Source organism: Diabrotica virgifera, chromosome 8 (genome assembly GCF_917563875.1).
Source record: "Diabrotica virgifera virgifera chromosome 8, PGI_DIABVI_V3a".
NCBI lineage: Eukaryota > Metazoa > Arthropoda > Insecta > Coleoptera > Chrysomelidae > Diabrotica > Diabrotica virgifera.
In genome coordinates, this window is record NC_065450.1 from 6,610,065 (window position 1) to 6,623,098 (window position 13,034).

General features: G+C 30.9%; 1 protein-coding gene across 1 annotated transcript in view; it reads left to right on the forward strand.

The window, feature by feature from the left end:
- The window catches only part of LOC114336260 (dual specificity tyrosine-phosphorylation-regulated kinase 2), a 633,699-nt gene that overhangs the window by 515,281 nt on the left and 105,384 nt on the right, over positions 1–13,034 (forward strand). Inside the window, exon 7 of the mRNA XM_050658156.1 lies at positions 517–655. Coding sequence (XP_050514113.1) covers positions 517–655 — 139 coding nt within the window. The remainder of the gene's footprint in view (positions 1–516; positions 656–13,034) is intronic.

Here is a 13,034-nt window from a genome sequence, read left to right on the forward strand (position 1 = left end):
TATTTCTGTTTTCTGACAGCAGTAGAATGTATTCTGAATTTAATAAATTACATACATTCTCCTTCTCGTGTCAATTAATTTAATTTAAAAAAAATTTGGACACCCTGTATAAATAATCATCTTAATGTTTATATTACTGACTAGAGAATTGAATAATCTTTTAAATTAGCTAGCACACGACCCCTATTCTTATTTAAAAAGTAGTCGATTATGTCATCACACCCAGATGGATGACGTCACTAGAACGATGTATATGTCAAAAAATCATAATTTAGAAATCGAATAACTTTTGTATTTTACATTTTTTTCTAATTCTGTAAATAAAGCAGTTTACAGGGGGATCAAAATATAGTGAATAACTCTGTACGTTTCACTTTATTTTTTGCTTTAACTTGTTTGAAAATGAATCGTGACGCATGGGAAAAGTTAAAGTGGAAGAACTATCTGAAAAATCTCGCATAAACCATCGAAACATTTATGCAAGGACTAGCACTTATAAATTTTTATTTGTTTCAGCCTTAATCTATACGAACTAATAAAAAAGAACAACTACCAGGGATTTAGTCTGAATTTAATCAGGAGGTTCGCCAACTCACTCCTTAAATGCCTCCGGTTGCTGCAGAAGGAGAATATCATTCATTGCGATCTCAAACCGGTAAGTGTTTAAATATTTATGGCATTTGTCATTGTCGCAGATTGACATTTTTTAATTAATTATCCTGTCCCACTGTCGAATTATACAGCACGTAATTCGGAAGTTGTTGGAGGATCTTTGTTCATTGAATTAATTACAGTGACCCGCAAAAGTAACCGGGCGATAACTTTATTTTAAGTAAAATAAAAGGTGTTATAAAACATCAATTCTAATAAATTATTTTTATCTACTCTATGTCATATTATGTACAGTCGGAAAAATGAAAGAATACCCATGAACGATCACATCAATCACTTATTTTGTATTTGCTGTCTTTTTCTATAAATAACAATCGTTTGTTATAGAAAAAGATAGCAAATACAAAATAAGTGATTGATGTGATCGTTCATGGGTATTCTTTCATTTTTCCGACTGTATAATGAAAAATGAAAGAATACCCATGAACGATCACATCAATCACTTATTTTGTATTTGCTGTCTTTTTCTATAAATAACAATCGTTTGTTATAGAAAAAGATAGCAAATACAAAATAAGTGATTGATGTGATCGTTCATGGGTATTCTTTCATTTTTCCGACTGTATAAGTTTTTAGTTTGTAAAAACTGTCATTATACAGGGTGTAACAAAAATACAGGTCATAAATTAAAGTACATATTCTGGGACCAAAAATAGTTCGAATGAACCTAACTTACCTTAGTACAAATATGCACATAAAAAGCCCTTTGAAGTTACAAAATGAAAATCGATTTTCTCGAATATATCGAAAACTATTAGAGATTTTTTATTGAAAATAGGCATGTGGCATTCTTATGGCAGGAACATCTTAAAGAAAAATTAAAGTGAAATTTGTGCACCCCCTAAAAATTTTATGGGGTTTTGTTCCCTTAAACCCCCCCAAACTTTTGTGTACGTGCCAATTAATTTATTATTGTGGTACCATTAGTTAAATTCAATATTTTAAAAACTTTTTTGCCTCTGAGTATTTTTTCGATAAGGCAGTTTTTATAGAGATGCGGCTTCTTTTTTAATACGTTTACATACAAAATTTATGGGAGTTTTGTGCCTTTAAACCCCCCAAATGTTTGTGTACGTTCCAATTAAACTATTACTGCGGTACCATTAGTTAGACACAGTCTTTTTAAAACTTGTTTGCCTCTTTGTATTTTTTAGATAAGGCACCTTTTATCGAGGTGTGGCTTCTTTTTTAATATGGTTCAAAATATACCTAAAAATGTAAATCATAAATAAATTTTCATATTACATATTACTAGGGAGCGGATTTTATGCTAAATGCATATTGCATGCATATTTCGCATATTTGGGAATTTTACCAAATTTTGCATATTTTTAAAGAAACGTGCATATTTTGTGTCTATTTAAAAACATTTTTATCCAAACGAACAAATTCTAAAATTTTTTTATTTGACACAAAATATTCCCCCGCACATGCTGTCATATCTTTTCGAGAACAACCTGAAGTCACCCGATCTTTATCCAAAAAGTGTGTGTAGTACGCCATCATAAACTGATTGTAGGATGTTAAAAAGGCATCGAGTTAGAATCCCATAAATACCCTACTGTTAAGAGAATATTTACACCTCTAAGGGCCGGTTGTTCGAACGCTAATCAACAATGATCACTATCAAATAATTAATTACTGTCAATGTCAACTTTGTTTGGGTTGTTAAAAAGTCTGTGGAGTCTATAATCAATTAATATAACAATAATTATTAACATAATTAATAATAAATCTCATAATTGTAATTAATTATGTTTTAAGCAACCCAAACAAAGTTGACATTGACAGTTTTGGTGACAGTAATTAAATATTTGATAATGATCATTGTTGATTAGCGTTCGAACAACCGGCCCTAAATATCGTTTTACGATTCTCTAACGGAAATTTAAATATGATTTAAATCAGTTCCCGTAAATCAGTAAAATTAGTCAGCTTTAGTCGATCAATGCGAATGTTTAGTTTTTGTGTAAAAGTACTTCTGTTTGTGAATAGTGCAATATGCCGAAATATTCTAGCCTCAGCTTCTTTATACCAATGGAAAATTATTCTGCAAAGCATTTAGTAAAATGGTGAATTTAAGATTGCTTTCTTCATCTTTTTTCTTTAATAAATAATATTTGGCTGCTTACTCCACATTTTAAGTTTAAACAGTTTGAAAAAATATGTGGACAAAACTACATAAGTCAAGTTCCAAGAAGATGAGCGAATCGAAAGTTAATCGTTGATCGGAAGTTACCCATTGACAGTTGACAATCGTTGATGACTAAACCCAATGAACAATATAAATTTAACTTTGATTTATGCGAGGCGATGATTTTTGCGAACATAACTTTTTAAAAACTGGAAAATCCTATGTTTAAAAGTTTTTTTAGAAATATATTCCAATAAAAGTGTTCCCGATGAAAGTACAGGAAAAATTACGTACCTACCTGAAAACAACGGTACCGTAAAAAAATCAAGAACATAGTAGAAAATCGATACATTTATTTTATTGTAGATAAATATGTTGTTTCTCAAAATGCGCATTTTTTGAAATTATTGTGCATATCTTGCGCATATTTCGTATTTTTTTTGCTGCATATGTATGCGCATATTTCATCAAAATTGCTCGCATATAAATCCGCTCCCTACATATTACCAAGTGTCCATAATCGTACTTAACCATATACAAATATGTGGTGGATTTGACAAATATTCAAAATATCTCGATAAAAACTGATTTTTCGAAAAAGTACTAAGAGGCAAAAAAGTTTTTAAAACATTGTGTTTAACTAATGGTACTATAAAAATAATTAAATTGGAACGTATACAAAAGTTTGGGGGGGTTTAAAGGAACAAAACCCCCATAACATTTTTGAGGGGTTTCCAAATTCCACTATAATTTTTTCTTAAGATACTACTGCCATAATAATGCCACATGTCCATTTTCAATAAAAAATCTCTAATAGTTTTCGATATACATATTGGGAAAAATCGATTTTCATTTTGTAACTTCAAATGGCTGTAACTTTTTTATGTGCACATTTTTGTACTAAGGCAAGTTAGGTTTAATCGAACTATTTTTAGTCCCAGAATATGCGAATAAATTTATGACCTGTAATTTTAGTACACCCTGTAGATAGCAGTGCATGAAGGGTTTAGTGTGCGTGAAGTAACAATGTATTTTAAATGGGGTTTATTTTTTCGCACTGTTTTTGACACACTTTCATATAATCAAATATCCTTAACTTTCGCGTTGTCATGGTGATGACATTGATCAATAAATTACGACAAAAAGTTTGACAGTTTTGTAGTTTGAAAGAACTTTGAATTTTTAAATGTCAAAGTTCTAAAAATTGTAGAATAGAAATAATGAATTCCAGTGACGAAGAGTTACAGTTTTTTTTATTTGTTTATCGTAGATAAAATATTGTATGAAACTGTGCCTGAAGTACTTTTTACGAACTTACGCGATATATAACCATCGCGTGCGTTCGCAAAACAGTTCACGAACTGTTTCATAAATAACTGTTATTGTATGTTCAGTAAAAACGTAAAAAATAAAAACCAATTCCAAAATATTATAGAATGGAATAGAATAGAAAAACGGGAGACTATTATTATTATTATAGAATAGAATAGAAATATGCCTTATTGTCATTGAAAATTGTATAATTTTATTGACAAAGCTTACAAAGAGTCATAAAAACCAAACAATAACCAACACAATTTATTAAACTTACATACAGTTGACCCCAAACCCTTTTTTCAGTGCGTCATAATTTTTCGAATTCGCTCTAATAGTCTGGCTGGGCTGATTATCGGAGAATAGGCCATTTTTGGGAAAAGTTATTTACCAGCAATTTTATTACTGGAATCGAAGCTTATGATTATATATATTAATAATATAGGTATGCAAAGTCCGCAGATAGTGTGCTACTTTTTTTATTAACAAAATGGCGCCCCCAAATCGTATTTTTTTCAATTTTGGCTCCATAACTCCGAACATTTTAACTTTACACCAAAAACACCCTAATAAAAATTCACCGAAATTAAATTCTGCATAAATACATGTTTTTCCCGATCTGCTCCGATGAAAATTTTCCTCGTAAACTGCGGGTTTTCCCAACAAAATCTTTAAATTTCAAATAAAGTTTTAGATAAGTAATTATCTACAAATAATTAAATAACTCGGTGACATAAAAGCTTTCTTGGTTTAGATTATAGTTCCAGAAGCCGGTAAAAATTAAACGAATATTTCAGCAACAATTCAATTGTTAATTAATAATTTATGGTCGCAATAATAACCAAAATAATTATGATACACTGATTCATTGATCAAACTTTGAAATCTTATAAAGCTGAGATGCCTATTTAATATTTTGTCGACAAAATATAAATTTTTATTTTTTTTGAATAATTTTTAAATGTTTAAAAATAATAGTTATAAACAAATTAACGTCTCTCAGAAAGTTTTTATTATATTCTAATTTAAAAAAATAGGTAAAATGCATATTTCAAAGGTCTTGAAAATGAATGCATTAAAACTTTTTTCCAACCATTTGCAAAAAAGTTATGAAACAGCAAAATTAACATACGATTACTACGTTGTTTACAATTTTTTTTAATTCTTTCAAAGCGTAAAAGTGAGTTTAAAGTACAAGCTAATTACTTACAAAAAATATCGGTTATTAGTTTAATAATTATATTTTAATTAAAGATTATAAAAATATTTTTTGTAATTTACACGCGCGGAAGTAGACTAATACAGTACCTATGTACTGCTATGTTTTATGTAGTATACCCGTCCACATACACAACTCGCGCGAGTTTAATGTGTGTCAGTCGCTTCGAGTGAACATCTCCGGCTCTGTATCAAGCCTACTTTTGCGCTAAAAATTACAAAAAAAAAACATTTTTAATCTTTGATTAAAATATAACCATTGAACCGATGTTTGTTGTTTTTTGAGAGTAATTAGTTTGTACAATAATCTCACTTTTAAGCTTTGAAACAATTAAAACAAATTATAAACAACGAAGAAACAACGAATCGTATATTTACTTTTCTGTTTCATAACTTTTTTGCAGATGGTTGGAAAATTTTTTTAAAGCATTCATTTTCAAGACGATTGAAATACGCATTTTAAGTATTTTTTAAATTATAATATAATAAACAATTTCTGAGAAATGTTAATTTGTTTATAACTATTTTTTTAAACATTTAAAGATTAAAAAAATTAAAAATTTATATTTTGTCGACAAAATATGAAATAGGCATCACATCTTTTTAATCTTTCTAAGTTTTATCGGTGCCACTTCGGTATGCGGTCTACCATCTAATATGTGGTCTACGGCAATTTAGCTGATTCGGCATGCGGTCTACGTACAAAAACAAATTAGAGAAACTATTGCAAACATTACTATTTTATTATTACTAACAGCTTCACTGTTCAATTGGTAATTATACAAAGAGTCTACATTCTACCACATCCAATACTATTTTAATATTAAATATCATGCAACCGCAGTAAATATCGGTTTTTGCCTGAAAGGAGGAAGACCTAACCCTTCGGTCCAAACCCAACTTACAGGTATTAGAGTGAGAGAACCGCAGGGCAGGAGGTATTTGACCGCTGCGCGCAATCACAACCAACCCTTTTTATTAGGAGCGGCTAAAGATACAGTGCGGCTCCCTAATTTGCGCGTGCGTGTCCTCAACTCCAACGTTGCCGTTTCCGAGATAGTTTGAAGGACAAATTTGTCAAATTACCTTGAGAAACAAGAAACACAAGAAACAAGAAACGCGTCTAACTGCTAACTTCAATTGTATTTTGTATTTGTCACTGTCACATTTTTGATCGGATTATTGGATATATTTTTATATTTTGGATATTTGGATCTAAGTTGGTTATGTATGTCCTGTTTTATTCATTAAAAAGGACTCCTAAATAAAAGTTTATTATCAGATACAGATTATGCATGGTTTGACCCAAATCAATATGAAACGAGGACATTTATTGAAGCTATATAATTTGTAAATAATTTTAAACTTTTAATTACAAGAATCACATAGACATTCTGTATAATTATTAATTTAGACATTTTTGTGTAGAAATAAATATTTTTAGTAGGTATAGATATATAAGATGTAATTTCAATTAATTTGAATGTACAAATATCATGCTTGTGAAATTGTGTACAAATATCATTGTTTAGGATTTGTTAAAATTCTGGATTCAAAAGTACAGTTCAATTCAACAGATATAACATAATATACGTATGGTATATTAACAATATAAACAGGTTAATACAATAAAACAAAGGTTTTTGGAATTTTAATCCTTTATTATTTAGATATAGGACCGGTACTTTATGTCCCGGTTAAACCGCCATTAGCTAACCGGGGTTTAATCAGGACAGAAATGTATGCATAACATAGACATAAACACAATTATACTTATTATTATGATAGGAGTGCGAAATTGGAAAACCAAGGTGAGGGATAGGAAGCTGATTCTGAAACAGGTCAAGACCCACCATGGGCTGCGGAGCCAATGATGATGATATTATGATTATACATGATATTACAACGCAAGAGGCCCAAAGAGGTATTTTTCTGTCCCGATTAGCTAACCGAGGTTTAACGGGGACATAAGTCCCATAATCTATAAAGTCTTGAGCCAAAAGTATGTATTACACTTTCATTTTCGTGTCATCAGCATTTGTTTATTTAAACATACTGTCAAAAAAATTAATAAAAAAAACACCATAAAGCTAATTTTTCTATTATTATTTTTGTCCTTTAAAATAACTTCTTTGTTCATACATTTTTGCTAGTTGTGGAAGGCCTTTTAACAGAATGAGATATAAAATGATTTTTAAAGGATACTCAAAATCAAACACCAATATCATGTATTTATAAATTGCTAATAATAATAAAATACTTAAAATCAAATCAGTCACCAATATAATATACCTATTTATGTATAAATTTATTAACAAACTGCAGTCCAATAAAAATAAAATTATGAACATTATACTACATAACAATGATTTTCCTTTCATGTTCGAAGCATACACTACCAACATTCGTCGGAATATATTCTTTTTAGTATGTGTGTAGTAGAAGCATAGCATGTACTATAAAAACATTCTAAATTTCATGTTTTTTGCATATACTTCGAAAAATATTCTCTGTCCAAATATACTGAGCACATTCATGTATGTAGTTACTTAGAATATTCGTAAAAGTTTATTCTTGGAATAAACCTTTTAGGCTATTGATTATGTTCAAAATAAGAGAACTAAAAGGAACTACAACGTTAACGGGATTTTATTGTCTCATATCTGTCTCTAAATTAGAAAAAAACATGGAGTGCTACCATTGAAATGGGTGCGTTTTTGAGAAAGGGGTGAATTAGTCCCTAGTCACAGGGCGAATTAGGGTGAGTTCTATGCACTTTTGATATAAACACATCTACAGGAAAATTGTTCCAGGTTAAATTTACTATCACATAAAACATCACATTTTAAAGTCAAAAATATTTTTTTTACAAAACTATCGAGGGGTTGGAGCGAAAACCCGATAACTAAAAATAACATTGTTTCGAGATAATCGCGATTAAAGATTTTAGGAAGTTTGAAGAAGTTTTTAAATCATCATAGAAAGTTTGATGACGATTTGATTGAACTTCCTATGACGATTTGAAATCTTCTTCAAACTTCCTAAAATCTTTAATCGCGATTATTTCGAAACAATGTTATTTTTAGTTATCGGGTTTTCGCTCGAACCCCTCGATATATTCAAAATAAAAGCAAGAAAAAATAAGAAAGAAAGCAATTTTGTTTTTAGCCCCATAACTATTTTCCACAGGGATTTAGGTATAGGCATTGCTTTAGCGAAAAATGACTTCCATCCTTCCTCTTTAAAATGAAGTTTGGTAAAATTCTCTAAGATTTATAGTTTCCGAAATAGGATTTTTCTAAGTTTGCCGCTCACAGCATTTTTGGGCAATTTTCCTCATTATTTCGCAAACATTGTTCTGTAACTATTTCGTGCGCATTTCTACGTATATGCAATAGTAGAAAGAGAAGTTAATTACCTTTAAAATAGTCTATTGTATAAGGTTATTTATACAGCTCTTTCTAAGCAAGTTATGCTTTTTCAAATTTCTCATTATGACTTTTTTTCTTGTACGTTTAAGTATATACATTGTGGAATAAAAAAGCTTATTTTCTTTACTTTAAAATTGTGTATTGCAAAAAATTCTAGGACAATTTTTAAACATGATATCCGCAGGATATCCAAGAGTATCCGTAATTTGAGAAAAATTTTTAATTTTTTTTATTTTTTTCAATTAGAAAAATATGATTGCATATTATATCATAATTTTTTTTCATAAAGTTAATAATAAAAAAGTTTTTCATAGGGTTCCAACTTAGTGGGACCTATTGCATGTGTATACATAATATGTCACATTTTAATATCTTGTTTAAAAATAGTCCCAGAATTTTTTAAAATACACCATTTTAAAGTAAATAAAATAAGCTTTCTTTTTTATTAGACAATAATATACCTACCAATTATATACCTACATATACAATAAAAAAAGTTATAATGAGAAATTTAAAAATAATCGTAAAATATATCAAAAATCATTAAAAGTATAAAACTTTTTAAAGGTAATTGACCTTTTTTCCTATTAAATGTAACATTGCATATACCTAAAGCTACGTAGAAAAGAGTTACAGAACAATGTTTGAGAAGTAACAAGGAAAATGGGCCAAAATCGCTGTGAGTGGCGAACTTTGAAAAATCATATTTTGGAAATCATAAATCATAGAGACTTCTACTAAACGTCATTTTAAAGAGTAAGGATCTCCTTACTCTTAGGAAAGCTCCTAACTTACAAATAGCTTCGCATCGCCGGCTTGGCTTTCCTCGCCAAGATATGAAACCAAGGCCGCTGAAAGTTACTATGATGTCCAGTGAAGATGCCCTTTTTGTTCTTAAAAATAAATCTAAACTGAATCAAAACTCAAACTCAAACATATACATAAAACAAGATCTGACACCTTGCCAGTCAAAATATCTAGCTGAATTACGAACAGAGCTACAAAGTCGTATAGATAATGGGGAGAAAAATTTAACGATTAGATACATAAACAAAATACCTAGAATTACTACAAGAGGAACAACCAAACGTGATAGAGAGGAACAGGAATCACCTAGACGTGAAAAGGGACTCAAGACTTCAAAGCCTGCTTTATGTGGGGCAAACTCATCTCTACCTGAATAGCAATCATTCAAAATAGTATTTTGGAACTGTCAAGGATTTGCCAATCTGGATGAATTTGTTAGAGATTACGATGATTTTTCGGTTTTATGTCTTACTGAAACATGGCTACTTAATGAGTGTAATAATTTGTCAATTGTTTTGTCATCCTATAATGTTATAAGTAGTCCTGCTTCGAAAGAGAAATCCGTGGGCAGAGCAAGCGGTGGTATCTACATATTTTATAAAAATGTATACAACTGTGTAATTTTAGAAAAAACACCGTGGTGGCTATTTTGCAGACTGGTTTCTCCTTCGGAAGAGTCTATTATTATTTGCACAGTATATTTTAAACCGTCCTTAGATATTGTGTATATTCTAGAACTTTTTCAAGTATCTCTGTCGGAAATTCTAGAAAACCATTTCGATGTTCCGCTTCTAATTGGCGGTGACTTTAACAGTAGAATATCAGATATTGGAGAAGTTCCGCCAGAGATGCTGGAGGGCACAAATCTATCGGAGTATCGTCTAAGCAATGACATGGTTTTAAATACTAAGGGGCGCCATATTATTGACTTCATGAACACCAACTCTTTCTGTCTACTTAATGGGAGGACTGAGTCTGATACACCGGCACAATTTACTCACATTAGCAAAGCTGGAAATAGTGTAATTGACTTAGCATTTATCCAGAACAGTGCAATACCTATTATCCAAGATTTATGTGTAATGAACCATAACAGCCCTTCTGACCACTTTGGTATACTGGTAACTTGCGTTTCCGACTTTTTTCGAGAAAGTCGTTTCAAAAAAGCACTTCCTATACAAAAAAAAACTATATATCAATGGAATACTGACCTTGCCTTTTTCTATAAAATTTCTATGCAACATTCGAATAAAACGTCTCTTTCTATAAATATTGATGCACAGGAACTATACAATAATCTAATGTCAGCAATTAAAGAAACTGCTTCGCAATTACAACTTTGTAAAGAAAAATCTTTCCCGTCGTGTATCAGGCAAAGTCCTCCATGGTTTGATCATGAATGTACCTCAGCTAAAAACAACATGAAACAAAGCCTCAAAACAGCTAAATCAAATAACTTCCGCGACCCCTATAAAACAAATTTTTTGACATCAAAAAAAGCCTATAGACAAATAATTAAAAAGAAAAAACATATATATTTTCATAACCTGTATTCTCAACTTGCAAACAGCAGGGACTCCAAAACATTCTGGTCAGTGATTAGGAAATTTCGGAAAAATCACAATACTTCTTTTATCGATGTAGACGTATGGGAGCAATTTTATTCGAATATATATCCCCCAAAACTATATCATAATGCCCGTTTTTTTGATGCAAGACATCCAATTTTTGACGCTATTATAACCAGTGACGAAATATATAGAGTCCTAAATAACTGTCCCAATCGTAAAGCACCTGGAACTGACCATATTTCTTATGAATTCTTTAAAAATCTTCCAAATAATTGGATACTGTATTTAACGGGCATGTTTAATAGAATACTGGAAACAACCATTACGCCGCATAACTGGAGTGAAGTCATTTTTACTATGATATTTAAAAAGGGCAACAGAGATGATCCAGCAAACTATAGAGGTATTGCCTTACTTAATTGTGTTGAAAAAATATTTACTAATATTTTGTTAAACAGACTCAGAGATTGGGTTGAAGTAAATAATGTTCTTCCCGAATGTCAGTCGGGTTTCAGGGGATCAAGGGGTTGCATTGATAATGTATTCACCCTCACTTCTGCTGTACAACTGCAACTACGACTGAAAAAACGCAAAGTGTACGCTGCCTTTGTAGATTATAAGCGGGCTTTTGACTCCATTATCCATCATTTGCTGTGGCAAAAGCTATTTGGCCTTGGGGTGAGTTCTAAAATAATAGCCATTTTGAAAAACATTTATGATAATGCTAGGATGTACATCAAAACTCCAAACGGCTACACAAGACCATTTGATATTTCAACAGGAGTCTTACAGGGTGAACCTTTGAGTCCACTATTATTTAGTTTATTTATTGCGGATATAGAACAGTTTTTTATTAGTCAAGGATCACAAGGTATCTCCATTGATAGCCAAAATCAAATAATAATGCTATTGTATGCTGATGATTTGGTCATTCTTTGTGACTCGGAAGTTGAACTCGGTAAAAATTTAAGTTATCTAGAAAAATACAGTGACAAAAACCAGCTAACTGTAAATGTTGGCAAAACCAAAATTCTTCCATTTGCCCGAAGCGGTCAAATTGGCAATAAAGGCGTTAAGTTCCTATATAAGAATGAAAAAATAGAAGTTGTTAACAAATTTGTATATCTTGGAGTCACCCTAACCACAACATCACTTTTTAAAGCAATGGCCGATACAACAGTGGAAAGAGCAAAACACGCAATTGGTAACGTGATAGGTTTAATGGCTAAAACCAAAATGAATTCTTGGACATCTCGTGTGCAACTTTTCGATTCGCTAGTTCAAAGCCTTGTTATGAACTGTGTGCCCGTTTGGGGAATGAGATATGCTGACCAGTTAGAAAGAATACAAATAACTTTCTTTAAAAAACTTTTACATCTCAGTATCAATACACCTGATTATGCTGTTAGGTTGGAGACAGGAAGAGTAAAAATTTCTTTTACTATTTTCAAGCTAACTTTAAATTGGCTTATCAAGCTATCGCAAATGCATGATTTAAGACTTCCTCTTATTTGTTTTCTGCGTCAGCTTCAAATTTCTTCAGCAAATAATTCAATAAATACGAACAGATACAACTGGGTTTCACAGTTTAAGCAATATTTTCAAATATTAGATTATGAATTTTCTTGGGATGAAAACATCTCTGATTGGCTATTAAAAAACAAGAAAAGCATGTTAAAAAAGTATATGGATATGCTTCATCAAGAAGACATTCAAGCAGTCTCCATGTCAACATTCTCAACTATTTACAAACATTTATCCGTAGATACCTCAGTACAGAAATATCTGGAATTTCAAATTCCCATAAAATACATTCGTGCCATGGCGCAACTTCGAACATCTAATCGCCATGTGTTAAAATTTACCTATAATGGTATAACATATCAT